Source organism: Petaurus breviceps, unplaced genomic scaffold (assembly GCF_028583685.1).
Source record: "Petaurus breviceps papuanus isolate PSGF00001 unplaced genomic scaffold, PetGlider_PUasm1.0 208, whole genome shotgun sequence".
Lineage (NCBI taxonomy): Eukaryota > Metazoa > Chordata > Mammalia > Diprotodontia > Petauridae > Petaurus > Petaurus breviceps.
Genome location: NW_027185852.1, coordinates 15,703,176 through 15,723,241, shown reverse-complemented (window position 1 = coordinate 15,723,241; position 20,066 = coordinate 15,703,176). Strand labels below are relative to the sequence as shown.

Below are 20,066 nucleotides of genomic sequence, written 5' to 3'. Positions count from 1 at the left end.
ACTACTACTACTACTACTACTACTACTACTACTACTACTACTACTACGTATAGTGGAAGACCATGCTTCAGGCCTAGCTTGCCCTACATCACGCGAGAAAGGGCGCAGATTTGGTAGGAGGCAGGAGAGATGGTTATGCCAACTCGGACGTCCAGGCTCAGCTGGGTATTTGGCGGAGCCTGGAATGTGAATTTCTGGAGCAGGCAAGTGAAGAAGAGGAAGAGCTCGGCCCGAGCCAGCTGTTCCCCCAGGCAGGCCCTCTTTCCTAAAAGGCGAGAAGACGAGAAAGGAATTAATCCACTAATGCTTGGTACAAGCAGTAGGTCAGGGTACAGTCCCTAGCACTGGGATGGGCCTTAAGGCTATTCAGTGACTTGTCCACAGTCACAAGGCTAATAATGGTCAGAGGTGGAATTTGAACCCAAGCTTTCCTTGCTCCATGACAGGCACCATTTCCACCATGCCATGCATCTGATGACTTTAGACTTAGTACAATTGAAATACTGCATCTGTAAACACAGGACATGTGTTCAGATCCCAGCTGTGTAGCATTGGAAAAGTCCCTTAACTTGAGTGGGTCCAAGTTTCCTCATTTGTGAAATGATGGAGCTGGATGATGTGGCTTCCAAGGGCCCTGCTAGGTCTAGATCTAAGAGCCTGCTTTGTGTAGCCTTAGCAAAAATATGTCCCTTCTCCTAATTTAAGCCAGGAGGGTTCAGTGTAGAAATTTTTACCAGGAGTCAGGAAGCCCTCAGTTCAAGTCCTACCCCTTATACTTAGAAGCTTCGCGGCCCTGGGTAAAGTCACACAAGTACTCTCAGTCTCAGTCTCATCATGTGTAAAATGGGGATAATCATAGCACCTACCTTACATGGCAAAGATGTAAAGGTATTTGCCAACCTTAAAGGACTACCTAAATGCTAGTTACTACCATTACTACTACTGCTGCTAGTACTACTACTACTACTACTACTACTACTACTACTACTACTGCTATTGCTACTACTACTACTGCCACTACTACTACCATTACTACTACTGCTGCTACTGCTACTACTACTGCTACTACTCCAGTTAATGTTGTTATCATCTGTCAAATGCAAACAGTCTTGGCATGTGCCTCACTGGGGTGTTGTGCAGGCTAAAAGGCATAATGCATGTCAGACCTTTGTGAAACTTACTGCATTGATCTGCTCTCATCAACAACATAGAAAATCCTCTTATCCTGGATTCAGAAAGCCAGCTTGGCTCCTTCCTCTGACCCTCACTAGCTGTGTGATTTAGTCACAGGCTCTCAGAACATGAAGCTGCTCTCTAAGACTTGAGGAAGAAGAGAAAGTGCCCACCTGACTCTGGCAGATCCTACCAAGGAGGACAGACTGTGATGGGCAGTGGGTCTGTTTTCTTCTAAGCAACTTGACTTGAGGAGGTTGTAAACTCTCCTGAAGGAGAAGGCTTTGGAAAAAGGAGACAGAACTGAACAGACCCTATTAGCTGCGTAACCAGCTTGGAACACCTGGCCTCCTATTCCAAAGGCACAAAGAGGCTGTTCTCAAGAAGGGAGTCTTTCTTAGGAAGCTCATGTTATTTCTGATGGGGAGAAAAGACCATCCTGGCTGTCAAGACACTAAGGCTGTTTACCAACCCCCTCAGATTCATGAGAAGAGCTGGTCAAACCAACTCTTTGGTATCATGGAAACAACAACGGCTTAACTGAAAGACCATATCCTAGAAGCAATAGAGAGCCCTCACAGCTCAGTGAGCAGGGGTGAGGGCAGGGCGCAATATGATCAGACCTGCACTTTAGGAAAAATCATTGTGGCAGTGGGGCGGAGGGTGGATTAGTTTGGGGAGAGACTTGAAGCGAGGATAGGAGCCTATTGCCATGGTCCAGGTGAGAGATGATGATGAGAAGATGATCAGATACCCCATAGGGATGTCAATATTTTAGAGACTGGAAATCACTGTAAAAATTACCTAACCTATTATATTAAATAAAATCTAAAGATATTTTAATAATTTTAAATATCTAAATCTATGAAACTTTAAAATTGTAGTTATTATAAATTAAATTTATGAGATGTATTAATTTTAAAATAATTTTAATGTTTTAAAATGATTTTTAAATAAATTTTTTATAAATGTAAATTTGTAAGTGAAGGAAGTAAACAGGATTTGATGCCTCAAGGATCATGGAGAATCACCTATGAAGGAAGGGCTCCCCCAAATGACATGCTCAACAACTGACCACGTTGCCTGAATGAGGCCGCCCTGCTTGTTAGGACTCCCATCTCCCTCCCCCTGCACAGGCCGCTTCCCCAGACTAGTCGGCATCTTCTCCTATCTCCTGCCCATTAGAACGCCCAACTTCCTTCAAGGCTCAGCTCTGAGTCTGCCTCCAGGTGTAAGGGCTTTCTCCTTACTGAAATCCCTTTGTATTTACTTAGGATCAGAACATTATAGATTTTAGGGTGTTGGGATCATCCAGGCCACCTACCCCAAATCTCTTACTTATTAGATATGAAAATAACGCAGGCCCAGAGAGGGGCTGAGTCAATGCAGGTCACACAATGAAGAAGAGGCACAATTAAGACTCAGGTCCTCTGGCTCTGAATTCCTGAGATTCTTGGGTCAAGGCTTCAGAGCCAGAAAGAGCCTTATTGACCATCTAGTCCAATCTCTTCATGTTACGGATGAGGAAACTGAGGCCCAAGGAAGTAAAATAACCAAAGGATACCAAGGGGGAGAGTCCCAGAGCTTGTGGGCAGTGGTGAGGCCTGGGGGAATCCTGGGGTCTTTGCAAAGAGTATGGAAAACCATCAGACAAAACCAGAACTGAGGATGAAACTTTCCTCACTTCAACCGCATAGCTGTTCTCTAAAGAACATAAACCAGCTCTCTGTCTCCTTGGACAGCCCAGGGTCAGACATCTGCCATGCCCCTTGCACACTGGGTTATTGGCTTTACATTCAAATGGCTGCAGGTGATCTTGTGGTGAATAAGATACAGATGCACTTGGGAGATTTGCTGAGTCCATTGCACCTTGTGAACAGATGAAGGGACTTGGGGTTGATTTCATCTGGGACCCTTCCAAGCTGTGTGACTGTGGGTGGATCACTTAACCTCCTGGAGGTTTAGTTTCTTCATCTGTAAAATGAGCACCTGCACTACCTACCTCATGCGGTGGCTGTGAAACTCTAAAGGGCTGTTACTTGTCTTGTAGACTCTAAATAGCTATCTAAAGGTCTGCTATTTAAAATTGTATTGTGATAGACTTTCCCAATCAATGAATGTGACTAGTATATTCACCATCATATATTGTGGGTTTCACGAAGTAGAGTCTGCAAAGTTTCATAATGTTAAAAAGGTTGGTGCCCCTTGGGCTAGGGGCTCCCCTCCTACTGAGTGTGGCTCACCTATTGAAAAGGGCAGAAAGGCCTCTTTCTTCTTAAATTGTCCATTCTCCAGAAAGTGTTCTGGGTTAAAGGTTTCTGGGGTAGCCCACTCCTTGGGGTCCCTGTGCAAGACAGTCAAGTTGGTCATCAGTAGGGTCCCCTGGAAACAAGAGAAGAGAACAGAGTCCAAGGAACTTTGAGGCAGAAGAGACCTGGCCCACCCTCTCATTTTTCAGAAGAAGGAATTGAAGACTGGAGAGTGGGGGAGGGAGAGTGACAATGAACCAGCCAAGGCCACAGAGCTTTTAGTAGCCCAGCCTGTTGTAGAACTCAATACTTCCTAGAGCAGGGGCTCCCAACCTGTTTGGGGTCACAGACCCCTTTGGAAGGCTGGCAAGTCCTTTGGACCCCTTCTCAGACTCACATTTTAAAATGAATCAAATAAAAACATATGATTACAAAGAAAACTGATTATTCTGAAATGCAATCATTAATCCCAACAAAGCAAAATTTTAAAAAATGAGTTCCTGGACCCCAAGTTAAGATCCCTGCTTTTGGAAAGTCATAAATTCAGGATTGGAATGGATTGTAAAGGGCATCTGGTCCATTTCTCTCATTTTATAGATGAGTAAACTAAGACCTGGAAAGGTGGACTCACTGAAGGTCCTCATGTAGAGTCAGAAGGGCCAGATGAACCCAAAGTGACTCATTCTAAACTGCTGCTTTTGGGCAAGGTTGATGCCCAGCAGCCCCGGGTGATCTGTCTTCCAGTTAGCCCGTGACCCATCTGGGACCACCTTCTCCCTAATGCCTACTTATCAATTAGGTTGTAAATGAACAAGCTTCCCAGATAGAAATGTGCTTTATATTAGTAAATTCCTTCAGAAGTTCTGTAAGAAATGATGGTTAGAAATGTCAGATACTGTGAAAGACTGAATGGTCTGGAGATAAGGGAGCCCAAGTGATATAGCTTGGTTAAAATAAAGGATTATAGATTTAGGGTTAGAAGACTTCTCATTTTTACAGATGAGGAAACTGAGGCTGACATGTGAAGTGGTTTGTCCAGGGTTTCACAGGAAGCCTCTGAGACTGGATTTGAACCCAGTTTCTCCCGACTTCAGTTGCAGGTCAATATCCCCTGGGGCTTGTTGGATTGTAACCTCCAGATTCCTTGTGACTAAAAATATAGAGACACACCCGGGTGTGTTTAGGCAATCTGGTTTAGAAGGAGCTGTCCTGATGGGAGGAACTCAGAGGGTTAGGTCAGAATGAGGGCAGAGAAGAGAGTAGTGAGGTAGGTGTGCCCAGGCCTTCTGGCATCCTATTTGTATGAGTGAGCAGGTGTGGTCCTGGCTCTGGGCCTGGAGATCCTAGAACAAACATGGCCTTCAAATGACATCTTGGGAGTAATCTCTGCTTCTCAGGACATATGAAATCATGGTGTTAGACCTGGAAGGGGCCCAGAGGCCTTCCACATGATTTTACACAACAAAGGGGTTAAGCGACTTGCCCAGGGTCACACAGCTAAGCATCTAAACCCTGAATTTCCAGACTCCAAGTTCAATATCCTCCCCATTATTCCAATTTGTCTTCTGCCTCCACACTTAAACTAAGTCTCCCTTAGCCCTCAAGCCCAACTCACTCCAGTTCCCTAAAGTGTTCCCTTCCTTCTTATCTCTCTGGACTTTCTAAATCCCGTCCATCCATCCTTCAAAGCCCAGCTTGACCACCTTCTCTTCATCCTATACTGAGCCCTCCCTCCTCCCAACCCATCCAGTCCTTACACCTGATACTCGCTAACTAGCTGTGTGACCCTGGGCAAGTCACCTCCCTCTTCCTGCTTCAGTTTTCTCATCTGTAAAATGGGTGTGATAACAGGGAGTAAGATGTTTATAAAATGCTTTGCAAACCTTAAGTGCAACATAAATGGCACCTTTTCTTGGCTCATAATTGTGCTCTGTATCCTCATACATTCGTACACAGAGTGATGAACTCAGTAGACGAGAAAGAAATGAAACCTGGATCAGAAAACCTAAGTCTAAAGCTCAGCAGCACTTAGCACAGTGCCTGGCACATAGGTGCTTCAGAAATGTTTGTCACTGTATGAATGTCGATATGCACTTGTGTGTGTGTGTGTATGTGTGTATCTGTAGCTATAGAGAAACACATCTCAACTTTCTTGTGGCCTTCTGGGGGGACAGGCGGGGGAGGGATAAAAAGAACAAAATAAAAAAATGCACAGAGGGGCAGCTAGGTAGCTCAGTGAATAGAGCACCGGCCCTGCACTCAGGACGACCTGAGTTCAAATTTGACCTCAGACACTTAACACAAAAAACTAGCCATGTGACCTTGGGCAAGTCACTTAACCCCGATTGCCCTCCAAAAAGCAAAAAAAAAAAAAAAACAATGCACAGCGGAGAACAAAAGAAAACCTACAAGGAAGCAAAGAAAAGACAGGCAATTCTCACCACAATGTGTATTACTTATCATGTTGTCTTTCTTTTTGGACCTCTTTTGCCATTTGAGTTAGTGTAGTTCTTAACTCGGGGACCCTGAGTTTTTCCTCCTCCCCCCAAAAAGAGACTTTCTTAAAGTAAAATTTTATTGTTACATATTTTGAATCCTATCTTATATTTTGATATGCACATGAAATGCTTTTTTTCTTTCTTTGTATTTGTTTCAATATTTAAGCTTATGATATGTTTTTGCTTCCTATGAAAAAAAATAAAGGAATTTAACCAAAAAAAGAAAGAATAATAAAAGCAAAAAATATATAGGCAATAAAAAAGAAATGTTTATCCCATGGAACTGTGATGTTGCTACAAGGGAAATTCTTAGTCAAGCCCTCTTTTTTCAAATGAGGAAACTGAGTCCCAGAGAAGTGTCACACATAGGGATATCACACATAGGCAACCTAAGTGGACATAAGTATTTTAAATGCAGTAATAAAACTGACTTCAAATCAATCCCTCTGTCTTGAAGTCCAGTGTTTTGTTTTGCTTTGTTTTCTCATCCAACTGTGAGATTCAAAGATTTTAAGAATCTAGTCCAAAGCTTTTTCACCTTTTTTTAAATCATGTAAGCCTTTGACAATCATATGTTGAAGCTTATGTTCTTTTCAGAATAACTCCTCTTAAAAGTATAAAATAACATACATAGGTTTGTAAAAACCCCTCAATTATATGGAAAGAAAATATCAAAATATATATTGTTACAGCCAAAGTTCATACACACTAGACCAAGAACCTTTGTTCCATAGACTTATATTTTTCCCTTTCTTTCCCCCCCTTTTTTTCCCCTTCTGTCACCCCACCTCCCAGGGTGGATGGAAATCATGGAGACCCTTCAGATTCATGGGAGAGAAAGCAGTTTACCTTTGGCACATGGTATCCAGCCACTGTGGTATCAACCCTGGCCACCCTGGGCACGTTGCAAGGAATAATATTACCCATTCTCTGAACTTCATGAATGGCTGCATTAGTGTAGGGCATATTCTCCTTATCAGCCATGGTGGGCTGCCTCGAATGGCCAACCACCCTGTCAATCTCAGCTTGTATTTTGCCTAGAAAAAAAATAGAGTTTTTGGGGACCCAAATAATATCTCTTATAAGTAGAGTGCTTTAAAGTTTGCAAAACATTTTACAAATATATCTCATTTGATGCTCACAATAATGCCGGGACAGGGCTATTATAATCCCCATTTTATAGATGAAACTGAGGCAGGTAGAATTTAATTGACTTGTTCAGAGTCCCACATCTAGGTTGATTTGAACTCAGGGCTTTCTTTCTCCTCCCATTGAGTTTTCTCTTATCATTTGGAAGAACCACAGCAAAAACCTGTGCTTGGATGAGAGTTTGACTTGGCTCTTCACCAAAGGTTCCAACTCCTATAACGTAGAATGGTAGAGATTTGACTGATGAATGGCAAATAAGGATCTTTGCATTGCTGGGCCTATATCCAGGGGTGCAGCACCAAGGAACGAATGCTGGAGTTAAAGACAGGAGATATGCTGGATTCCAATTTCAGCTTTACCCCTCACTATGTGAGTACCCATGGGCAAGTCACTGAAACTCTTAGGCCTCGTTTTCCCTATCTCTGAAATGATCACAAAAGACTAGACTGTCTCTAAGCTCTTTAAACATGTGTGTGTGTTTGTGTATATATATATATTTAAACTTTAAAATTTAGTATCCAATGATTCTTGATTCCAAGTGAATCAGATGTGGAAGGCAGTTCTGAAGAACAAGATGGTAATTTTAGAAGAAGAAGAATTTGACTCCCTCTGTGAGCTTATCCCTGACAAAGCATTTGTGGTGAACAATGTTGACAGAAACAAAGTACTTCAAGTCAAGTCAACAAGCATTTATTAAGCACCTACGTTGTATTGGGAACTATACCATACATTGAGAAGATGGAGAAAGGCAAAAGATAGTCGCTGCCCTCAAGGTGCTCACAGTCTAATGATGGAGACAGCAAGAAAAGATGACACCTGCAAGGTAAATTGAGGATAATCACAGAGAGAAGATATTAAGATTAAGGTGGATTGGCAAAGTTTTTTTTGTTTTTTTTTGCTGAAGATGGGCTTTATTTGGGACTTGACGGAAATCAGAAGAGCCAGGAGGCAAAGATCAAGAAGGCAAACATTCCAGGAATAAGGGGGAAGCCAGAGAAAATGCCAGAGCCAAGAGATGGAGGGTCTTGTTGATGGGATAGCCAAGAGGCCAGTGGCACTGAATCAAAGAATAGGTTTCAAGGATAAAGGTGCAAAAAGGCTGGGAATATAGGAGGGGGCAGCTTTTAAAGGGCTGTCAGCGTCAAACAGAGCATTTTGTATTTGATCCTGGAGGTTATAGTGTGACACTGGGGTTTACTGAGTTGGGAAATCAGTCAATAATGATTGATTAAGGATGGATTGGAGTGGGGAGAAACACAAGGCAGGCAGAACCACCACAGGCTGTTGCAATAGTACAGCTGTGAGACGATGACGTTCTGGACCACGGTGGGAATAGTGTCAGAGGAGAGGAAATATTCAAGGGATATTTGAAAGAGGAAATAAACAGGCCTGGAAAACAGATTAAATGGGTATGTGTGAGAGACCATGAGGAACTGAGGAGGACGCCTGAGGGACTGGGAGGATCATATTACCCTTTATGGTAATAGGAAAGGTTGGAGGGGAGGAGGGTTTAGGGGAAATGGAATGAGTTTTGCTTCGCACATATTAAATTTAACATGTCGCTAAGACATGAATTTTGAGATGTCCAATAGGAAGTTGGAGAGGAGAGGCTGGAGGTCAGCAGAGAACTTAGGGTTGGATAAACAGACTTAAGAATTATTAGCATCAAGATGACAATTGAATCTATAGGAGCACATGGAATCTGCAAATGAAATAGCATAGAGGGAAGAGAAGTCTTAGGATAGAGCCCTTTGGAATATCTGTGCCTGTGACCTGGATGCAGGTGTGAGCTGGCCTAAGATCCAGCAAAGAAGACTGAGGAGTGGGCAGATAGATTGGGGTAGCACTCAGAAAGAGCGTCATGAAAATCTAGAGAGAAAAGGGTATCAAGGAGAAAAGGATGATTGGCAATGTGAAAGAGAGGTCAGAGTGGGTGAAAACCGAGGAAAATCATTCTCTTTGGCAATTAAGGAATCAATAGTTACTTTGAAAAGAGTAGTTTCAATTGAATGATAAGATTGGAAGACAGACTAGAGAACTAAGAAAAGTGAGAAGGAAGGAAATAGACATATCTCTTGTAGATGGCCTACTCAAGGAGTTTAGCTAGAAAAGGAAGAACCAATGTGGGAAAATAGCAGGGATGGATGAATTGAGTTGTTTCTCAGGATAGCAGAGATAGAGTATGTTTGTAGGCAGTAAGGAAGTAGGGGGTTGGCAGGGGGTGATGGAGATAAAGGAGCAAGTGGGAAGATAGAGTTGATGACATGCTAAAGAAAATGGAATGGAATGGGATCCCTTGGGCATCTAGTAGAGCTGTCCTTGGCATGGGTACAAGTCACCTCTTCATGTGAGATAGGATTGAAGGAGACATTACTGGTAAAAGGCATCTGGGTGATGTGAGATGAGGACAAGGGGAGAAGAGGAAGCTCAAGATGAATGGCCTCAAGATATGCAATAAAATGAACTGAAACAAATTTAAGGGAGTTGAAGCTGGAGAATGTTGTAGACAGTATCAGCAATATTGTACCATGAAAGACTATGAATGACTTAGCTACTCTCAGCAACACAACGATCTAAAATAATCCCAAAGGACTAATGATGAAGCATACTATCTGCCTCCAGAGAAAGAAATGACATTATCTGAATACAGACTGAAACATCATATTTTTCACTTTCTTATTTCTTTCATGTTTTATTCAAGTCTTCTTGTACAAAATGACTAATATAGAAATGTGTTATATGATTGTACATGCATAATCTATATGTGATTGCTTACCATCTCAGGAACGAAAAAGGGGAAGGGGGGAGGGAGGTATAGAATTTGAAACTCAAACATTTAGGAATGTTAAAATTTTTAACATGTAATTAGAGAAAAATATTATAAAATATAATGCATATGTATATACTGATTTGGAGTAAAATATGAAACCAGTTTCTCAGAAAGTGTTGGGGGAGAGGGAACCATGCTCCCTGGAGAAGGGATGAAAAGGTTTGGAAGAGCTGCTGCAGTGAATAGGAAAATTCATTAATTATGGAAATGTAAAAGGTTTGCCCTGCACCAATAATTATGAGATTGTGTAAGATATTTGCAGTAGAAACAGTCAATGTTGTGATTGCTGTTGTTTTTAAATTTTCTTTACTTTAATTTGACAGCACATGAATGAGAGCGAAGGCCAGTGATGGTGAAAGTGAACCAAGCCTGAGGCTTGACAGGGCAAAACAGATTATATCATAATGGGGCAAGTCTAGATTGAACTGGCTCATACGGGGTCAAGATGGAAAAAGAAGTTTGTGACTAGTGCAAGGGTGATGGCCTGGGAGGGAACTGACAAGTTCAGAGATTCACAGTCAAGGAAGGCAGAGGGAGAGGCAGAATATCTGTAAACTGAGATCAGAGAAGGGAATTTCAGGATTCATAAAGTGGTATATTTCTGGGCACTGTGCAGATCACCCATTTACAGTAGTTTATAACTATAATATATTAATATATGATATATAAAATATATAATTTGTAGCAGTAATATTCTGTGTGTGTGTAAGAATAGTTTATAACTAACTTGATGCTTATTGACAATGTGATCCTTAGAACCAATGAGACTTTTAGCCCATTTCCCATCATTTTGCTGTGGTCGTTGTGTAAGCAGGAACTGACTGGAGAGGACTGAAGGTCATTTTGCATATTTCTTTGTGTCAAGAGGTGCTATGGCATTGGAATTCAGCCCCTGGTGTTGACCTCCTGGGAAGAGCTGCTTGGCATTTCACTAAGGCGAGCTTTAGGATATATGTCCCAACTGTTGGGACTATGATGTATGCCTTTCAATTCATTTCAGTAAATACTTATTAAATTATTATCACAATTATTATTATTAAAATAATAATTATTGTGTACCAGGCATGGTGGTAAGCCCTGGGGATGCAAAAAAGAGGCAAAAGAGAGGGCCCTCAAGCGCTTTGTCTTTCCATCATGGTAGAACCTGCTAGACCCATCCACTCCACCGACATAGACTTTGAGATCCAAGGTCACTTCAACATCATAAGGAGGCATTAGAAGAAGACTTTGGAGAGGTTATTCTTGCCCAAACCCAAATTAGGCTTCCGGCAGCTTCCGCCTATTGCAGTGACTGCACCCAAAAAGACCAAATGGCAGAAATTGAATCCCTCTTTCACCTAATAGCCTTTCAAATACTTGAAGGCTGCCACCATGTGTCCCTTAAGTTCATGATATTTTTGAATGAAAGCTGAGGATCAGAGAGCTATCTGACTTCTGTGGCATTTCTCCTGTTTATTCTGTCTGTATCCCTTTTTCTTCCAGAGCTGTCCACATGTCATCTCTCCCATTAGACTACGAAGTCCTTGAGAACAGGGCCTAGGTGGCTGTTCTTGTTGATTTTGCCTTTCTTTGAGTTTCGAATAATGAGGGGGAAGGGCAATCTCTAGTCACCCTTGTCTATATCTTGCCACTGGACTCACTTGGCTATAGAGGAGAAAGTGAGTGGTGACTTTGCACAGCCCTCCCTCATTTAAGTGCAATTGATTTGCAAGTCATGGCATCATCTTCCTGATGTCATGTTCCTCTACAATAATGGACAAGCAACAAAAAACTCAGCACTGTCTTTGGCACATAGTAGGTACCTAATAAATGTTCATTTACTGATCGAAATGCCTTGTTCAAAGTCTCATGACTGCTTAGTTGGGAAGCCTGGACTAGAAAGCAAACTTCTGACTCCTAGTTCAGTTTTCTCTCACCCCCAGATCCTTGCAAGGGGGGAAGCATTGCTTCATTCTCTGTACTTGGGTCTCCAGTGCCCGGCACATAATAGGCATATAATAAGTACTTGATTTGATTTCCATGATGCTAAACAGCTGCTGAAAATGCTACAGATATTGCCTCAGATAGGTACAAGGAATGTTCCATCCTGGGAAGTACTTCAGGGAAACTTGAATGTGTCTAGTCCAGGGGTTTCTAAACTGAAGCTGTGGATTTCTCTAAGTCATTATTGGTAGGGATCTGCCAATCCAAATTTGGTCTGTGGATCCTTATCTTGATCCTTAGCTTAAGGAAGATATCAGACAGGTCACAGCATAGTAGACAAGGAAATACAACTTTTGATCATACCTTCACTTTCAGAACAGGGATCTCTTGAGGGAGAAGCAAATAGGGGTCCCTGAAGATGGACCCCTGGGCTTGGAGTCAGGATGATGTGCACTTAAATACTGTCACAGAAACTCCCTACCTGTGAGATCCTAAGGAAATTGTTAGATTTCTCCCAGCCTCAGTTTCCCCACCTGTAAAATGAGGAAGTCACACTATTGTCACTAATATACATTCCAATTCTAAATCTAAAAACCTTAGGACCTTCTGTAAATTGAATTGATAATGTGTCCTTCACTTAAATATTTCTATTTTGAAATCTATGGGATTTATTATATTTAATAGGATACAAAAGCATTTTAAAATGTTGCTTTTTGTTATCATATACATTTTCAATAAAATAGTTATCGCACACTAATATAATAATTAATAATAGAAAATTAATATCTGGCATTTATATTATCCTTTATGGCTTACAGAAAACTTTATGTTTGTCTACTTGTTTGATCCTAATTGCAACTCTATGAGGCAAGGGCTATTATCATCTCCACTTTACAGATGAACACACAGAAACAGAGAGAAATTAAGTGATTTGTTCAGGATCACATGGTTAGTAAGTGCCTGAGGCATGATTTGAACTCACATCTTCCTGACTTCAAATTCAATACTCTATTGCCCTAGACAGCAACAACTATCATATGGGGATCTGAAAGAAATGTTGATGTTAAAAAGGGTTCTGAATGATTGTGAAAAATGGTAATCATTGCTCTATTCCAATAAGAATTAATATATGTAAAATGTTTGGCAAGTTTTCAAGCTCTCTCTAAATGGGAACTCTTTTGTGCAGAATTCTACAGGGATACATAGCCTGGTGCCATCACTGTACCTTGGATCTCCGGATAAAGGGCCATATACAGCAGTGCCCACCTCAGAGTGGTTGAAGTTGTCTCTGTTCCAGCAAAGAAGAGATCCAGGGTGCAGAAGACCAAGTTTTCTTCATTAAAACTATAATGAATGTTATCCTTAAATGAAGAAGGCAAAGATCATTTGGTTAATACAAAAAGAAAATTATGACTATCTCTCAGCATGAGTTGCTGCATCTCAAATAGGGCCTTGGGAAGGTCAAGATGACAGATCCTGGGCTTCCCTTTAATACCCAAGAATGCAGTAACTGTTCCTAAGAATGAGAGGTCTGATTTCTGCTTTTTTTCTTCGAAACATTATTTATAACAATTACATGTAAAGACAATTTTAAGCATTCTTTTAAAATATAAAATGTTGAACTCCAAATTTTCTTCTTTCCTCCCATGATTCCCCTCTCACTAAAATGGTAAGCATTTTGATAAAGGTTATATATGTGAATTCAACATTTTTCCACATTATTCATGTTATGAAAGAAAAAAACAGAACAAAAGGAAGATCATGAAATAACAATAATAAAAAAGCAAAGGAAAATAGTATGCTTCAACTTGCGTTTAGATTTCATCAGTTCTTTCTCTGGATAGGAACAATTTTCCATCATGAGTCTTTTGGATGTGTCTTGGATCATTCTATTGTGCAAAGAGCTAAGTCAAACATGATTGATCATCACAGTATTACTGATACTGCATACAACATTATTCTGGTTCTGCTCACTTCACTTTGTATCAGTGCATGCAAGTCTTCCCAGGCTTTTCTGAAATCCACCTATTCATCATTTCTTATAGCACAATAGAATTCCATTACATTTGTATGCCACAACTTGTTTAGCCATTTCCCAAATGAGGGACATGCCATCAATTTCCAGTTTTTTTGCCACCGCAAAAAGAGCTGCTACCAATATTTTCATATATTTGTTTTCTTCCCTTCTTATGATCTCCTTGGGATTTTCACCTAATAGTGATATTGCTGGATCAACAGGTATGCACAGATTGATTAGCTCTTGGCACTTTTCCAGACTGCTCTCCAGATGAATTCACAACTCAACCAAGACTACAGAAGTCTCCCAAATTTCTTCCATTTTCTCCAGCATTTATCATTGGCCTTTTCTTTTATATTAGCTAATCCAATAGGTGTGAGGTGGTACCTCTGAGTTGTTTTAATATGCATTTTTCTAATCAATAGTGATTTAGAATATTTTTTTAATATGACCGTAAATAGCTTTGATTTCGTCATCTGAAAACTGCTTGTTCATACTCTTTGACCATTCATCAATTGGAAAATGACTTTTATTCTTTTTTTTTTAAGCAATTGGGTTTAAGTAACTTGCTCAAGGTTACATGGCCAGTTATTTCTGGGTGTGGTGCTGAGTGTCTGAGCCCAGTATTCGATCTCCAGGTCGTCCCAACACTAGAGCCAGTGCTCTTACTCGCTGAGCCACCTGGCCGCCCCAATGACTTGTATTCTTAAAAATTGTTGTCAGTTCTCATATATTTAAGCAATGGGTCCTTTATCAGAGATACTGACTATGAAAATTATTTCCCAGCTTTCCGCTTTCCTTCTAATCTTGGTTGCCCTAGTTTTGTTTGTGCAAAACCTTTTTAATTTCCTAGAATCAAAATCATACATTTTACCTTTAATAATGCTTCCTATTTCCTGTTTGATCACAAATTCATCCCTTCTCTATACATCTGACAGGTAAAGTATTCCTTACTCTCCTAAATTTACTCCTGGTAGCACCCTTTTTGTCTAAATCATGTACCCATTTTGACTGTATTTTGGCATACGGTGTAAGATGTTGGTCTTTATCTAGTTTCTGTTTTAAAGTTTTCCCACTAGTTTTTGTCAGTGAGTTCTTATCCCAGAACTTGCTATCTTTGGGTTTATCAAACATTAGGGTACTATGGTCAGTTACTACTGTGTCTTGTGTATCTAGTCAGTTCCACTGATCCATGACTCTGTTTCTTAGCAAGGACCAGGTAGTTTTCATGATTGATGGTTTATAATATATTTTGAGAACTGTTACAACTGCACCGCTTTCCTTTGCACATTTTTCATTAATTCCCTTGATATTCTTGACCTTTTGATTTTCCAGATGAATTCTGTAGTTACTTTTTCTACCTCTAAAAAATGTTTATTTGTTTCTTTTTAGTAGTTTGTTTGATATAGTACTGAAAAGTAAATTAATTTAAGCAGAACTGTCATTTTTTATTATATTGACTTTGCTTACACATGAGCAATTAATATTTTATTCCAAATGTTTAGATCTGATTTTATTTGTGTGAAAAGCATTTTGTAAAACTTGTTAATAGATTTCCTGGGTTTGTTTTTGCAAGTACACTCCTAAGTAATTTTTGTCTATAGTGATTTTAAATGGGATTTCTTTTTCTATCTCTAGCTATTGGTGTGTGTGTGCACACACACACATATGCATATACTTGTGTATATATATATATATATAATATATATGTATATATATATATTAATGTTCTATATGGGTTTATTGTGTTACAAAATTACAGGTAACTTTGCTAAAGTTGTTAATTATGGGGCGGTTAGGTGGCACAGTGAATAGAGCACTGACCATGGAGTCAGGAGAACCTAAGTTCAAATCCAGCCTCAAACACTTAACACTAGCCATGTGACATTGGGCAAGTCACTTAACCCCAATTGCCCTGCTTTCCCCTCTCCAAAAAAGCAAAAACATAAAAAAAATGAAGTTGCTAATTATTTCAACTACTTCTTTTTAGTTTGTTCTCTAGAATTCTTTAAGTATATCATTACATCATCTACAGGGTGAAAGTTTTGTTTCCTCTTTGCCTATTTTAATTCCTTCAATTTATTTCTTCTTTTATTGCTAAAGTTAACATTTCTAGTACAACACTGAATAAGAGTGGTGATAATGGGCATCTTTTTTTTTTCACCCCTTATCATATTGGGAAGGCTCTTAGCTTATCCCCTTTCAGATAAGACTTGGTCATGGTTTTAGATAAATACTACTTATTATTTTAAGGAAAACTCCCTTTATTTCTATACTTTTTAGTGTTTTTTAACAGTAATACATGTTGGATTTTGTCAAAAGCTACCTCTGCATATCCTGAGGTAAATATATGATTTTTGTTGGTTTTGTTACTGATGTGGTTAATTATGTTGAGTTTTCCTAACATTAAACCAGCCCTACCTTCCTGGTATAGACCCCACCTGGTTCTAGTATATGATCTTTCTGATATATTGCTGTAATCTCCTTTTTAATATTTTATCTAAAATTTTTGCATCAAAACATTAGGGAAAGTGGCTTATAATTTTCTTTCTCTGCTTTGGCTCTTCATAGTTTAAGAATCATCACCATATCTGTGTCACAAAAACACTAGGAAACTCCAATGGTGCCAAACTCAAAGAGAAATGGGCGAGTGAACCCTATGTAAGGATCCCTGGGGGATAGGTATTGACATATTATCTTTACATTGTTTTTTACATATTTTGTATATTATTTACATATTTTTACATTATTTACATTTCTATTATCTTTACATTATTATTCTAATGTATTTTTTTTAATTTTGTTAAATATGTTTGAATTACATTTTAGTCTGATACTACAGTACTCAGGAGTGGGTACATGGGACATGGGCTGCAATGCTGCCCAAATGTTTGACTACTTCCCATATTTCCAAAGGTGACTGTATTTTGATTGCATATATAAAATTGATTATTTAACTTGTTTTTATAGTCTTGTGAATATACACATAATAAGTCTGGATGTGATAAGGGTTTGGTAGGTTATCTTAATATTATAGATAAAAAAAGTGAGATGCAGAAAGATGAAGTCATAGGGATGAAATACTACAGCCAAGGCTTAATCTCAGTCAAAGCAGGTTTTAATGAAAAGGACATCAGACTTGGAGACAGAAAGGGTTGGGTTTAAATCCAGTCTCATATTCCCAATAACTGTGTGACTGAAGCAAGCCAATTAACCAACCTCTCTATGCTTCAGTTTCCATTCAGATAAAATCAGGGTGTTGATCTCAGTGAGTTCTATGGTTTCTTCTACTTCTAAATAAAAATAATGATCTCTCCACTAGCAAACTCCATTGCTTATATTCTTTAACTCCCAGGGTGGTGATTAAAGGAATATATTTACATTATGAGGGAGATGTAACAATCGGAACATTTTTTTAATGCTTTATTAACTTCTGATTTACATCATTCGTTTCTGCCAGATTTTGAGCTACAGATCTTCTCCCTGTTTTTTCCTCTACCCACCACCCCAAAATAGTCCCACAGGATATCCCCTCCTCCAATCTGCTCTCTCCCATATTTTCTCCCATACCCCTTTGGACTTTTCCAGTGGATCTCTATGCCTCAGTGCCTGTATATTTATTTCCCAATTACATGTAAGATGGTATTAATAATAGTATACACACACACACACACACACACACACACACACACACACACATATATATATATATATATATTTGAATATTTGATTTTCAAAATTTCAATTCCAGGTTCATTTCCTTCCTTCCTCGTCACCCACCCTTACTGGGAAGATAAGCAGTTCAGTATAGGTTGTGCATGTGTGGCTAATTTGAAACAATAACAGTAGATATATTGTAAAAGACTGACTATATTTCCCTCCCTCCTATCCCACCTCCCACTTGTTCTATTCTCTACTTTGATCCTGTCTCTTTTCAAAAGTGGGTGCTTCTAACTTCCCTTCCCCCCAGCCTGCCCTCCCTTCCATCATCCCCCCTCTCATCCCCTTCCCCCCTACTCTCCTGAAGGGTGAGATACCCTATTGAGTGTGAATTTTATTCCATCCTCACACAATCAGAGCATTTCAACACACTTATCCCCCAAGCTCTGCATTGGGGGGGGGGGGGTTGTTTAAACACAACACCCACTTTCTATATTACTTTCATTACCTTGGACAGCTCCTTCAGGTAAGCATCAATGAAGTCCAGGGTCTCCTCTGGGTTTAGTTCTTCCTTATGTTGTTTGATCTCATGTTTTACAAAAGACTCCAGCCTTTTCCATTCTCTAAAGAATTTCTGGTGAGGCCCTGGCAGGAATTTCATTATCCCAGGAAATATATTGAAGAGCTAAATAATGTAAAAGGAGGCAAGGGGAGGAAGGATGAGTATTAGTTCCTTTTAGGCTGCCCTATCTCTTCACCTTCCTCACCCTAGGTACGGCCAGGGTTCTTGACCTTTTTTGCATGATGGAATTCACCCCAATTCCATGTCTAACCTCTCCTGAAATCTACCCTTCCCATAACCACTATCTCTCCTCCAACACAGTTGCTCTCCTGGTACTCAAGTTAGTATCCAGTCATCTTTGTCTCATACAACAGTCACTTGGACATGTTCTGGTGTACTTAAATAACTCTTTCAAGATATCTCCAATGTAGGCAGCCTCACAACCTGCAGAGAAGGAAGGGAGAGATTCTTTCTAGTCAAATTGATAGCATTTGAATGCTTAAATAAGGGACCTGTCATGCCCACAGAATTCCATTCTCTTGAATTTCCATTTTGTTACTCTTACAGAAATGAGACCTAATGTTATTCACACTTTTCCTTCATTTTCTTCCAAAGTAAGACTCCTAAGGAGTTAAGTTAAATCATTAACCAGATGGAATGCTGGAGTAAGAATCAGGAAGACCCTAGTTAAAATTCTTCCTCAGACACTTACTAACTTTGGGACAAGTCATTAATTTCTCTCAGCCTCTATTTCCTTATCTATAAAATGGGCATAATAATAGCAACCATCTCAAAGGGTCATTATGAGGATCTAAAGAATCACTTATTATGTGCCAGGCACTGGGATGAATGTTAGGTATACAAAAAAGGGGGAAAATATCAGTCCTGTCCTCAAGTATTGTAATAGTAAGCACCCTAGCGCAGTCATGATGAACTGCCAGGACAGATTCTTTGATCTTTTTAATGAAAGACTGTTCAAAAAAGGATTACTTATCCTTTTAATTACATTCCTTAGTTCAGGGAAAAGATCAGAACCCTAAACTTGGAGAAAAATACAGAGAAAATGCAAGCAGAGAAATTAGCACAAAGATCAATAGACAAAGCTCAAATAGTCTGAGTAAAGCAATATTGCTATACACTTTGCATACATAACTGGATTGATGGAGCACAGACATCTAAGCATTTGGGGGGTTCTGAACCTAGGGCTACTCAGAGTCTCAACCAGGAAATCAAAAGGTCCATCTCATAAGTGAACCCTCAAAGCAAAATGCCAACCTCCCAGAATATATAACAGTCTGAGCCCCTGGTTGGCTCAGAGCTAGAAGTCACATAACCTGCTTGCCTCAGCACAGTTGTTAATTATCAGGGTCCAAAGGAGATTAATCCTTTAGAAGTTTACAATTTAGCCTGAACTTAGGAAACTGAGCTCCAACCACAAGAAGAAAAAAAAAGGCAACAAAAAAACCACCTTGCTTGCATTTGCAAGTCTCTCACATTGTAATGGAAGAGACAATATTTCATGAAAGATATATGCAGAGAGGCTAAAATGTAATATCAAAGGGGAAGGAGCTGGCAGCTGGAGGGACTGGAAAGGACACCCAGTAGCAGAAGGTGAAATTTGAACTCATTCTTGAAGGAAGTCAAGAGGCAGAGGTGGGAATGTAGAGCATTTCAAGCATGAGAGAAAGCCAGTACAAAGACACTGAGGTGGGAGCTAATAAATGTAAAGCAGTTTACAAACCTTAAATGTAAACTCTTGATTCCATGTCTCTCTGACAGGTTCTCTTCTCATTATGTTTCTCTAGCTGCGTGTCTATGTCTCTTGTCTCTGAACGAACCTCCCTCCCTCCTGTTTCACACCTTTCTTTCTCTCTGTGTCTCTTTCTGTCTCTCTCTCTCTCTGTCTCTCTCTCTCTCTGTCTCTCTCTGTCTCTGTGTGTCTCTCTCTGTGTCTCCCTCTCGCTGTGTCTCTCTGTCTCTCTCTCTCTCTGTCTCTGTCTCTCTC

The 20,066-nt window shown here is 39.9% G+C and overlaps 1 protein-coding gene across 1 annotated transcript in view; it reads right to left on the bottom strand.

The window, feature by feature from the left end:
* LOC138165289 (cytochrome P450 2J2-like) overlaps positions 1 to 20,066 on the bottom strand; it is a 40,558-nt gene that overhangs the window by 11 nt on the left and 20,481 nt on the right. The window contains exons 5-9 of the mRNA XM_069093457.1: positions 18,008 to 18,184; positions 13,048 to 13,183; positions 6,770 to 6,957; positions 3,417 to 3,555; positions 1 to 265 (exon numbers count right to left, since the gene is read on the bottom strand). The exon at positions 1 to 265 is cut by the window's left edge and continues 11 nt beyond it. Coding sequence (XP_068949558.1) covers positions 84 to 265; positions 3,417 to 3,555; positions 6,770 to 6,957; positions 13,048 to 13,183; positions 18,008 to 18,184 — 822 coding nt within the window. The 3' untranslated portion in view covers positions 1 to 83. The remainder of the gene's footprint in view (positions 266 to 3,416; positions 3,556 to 6,769; positions 6,958 to 13,047; positions 13,184 to 18,007; positions 18,185 to 20,066) is intronic.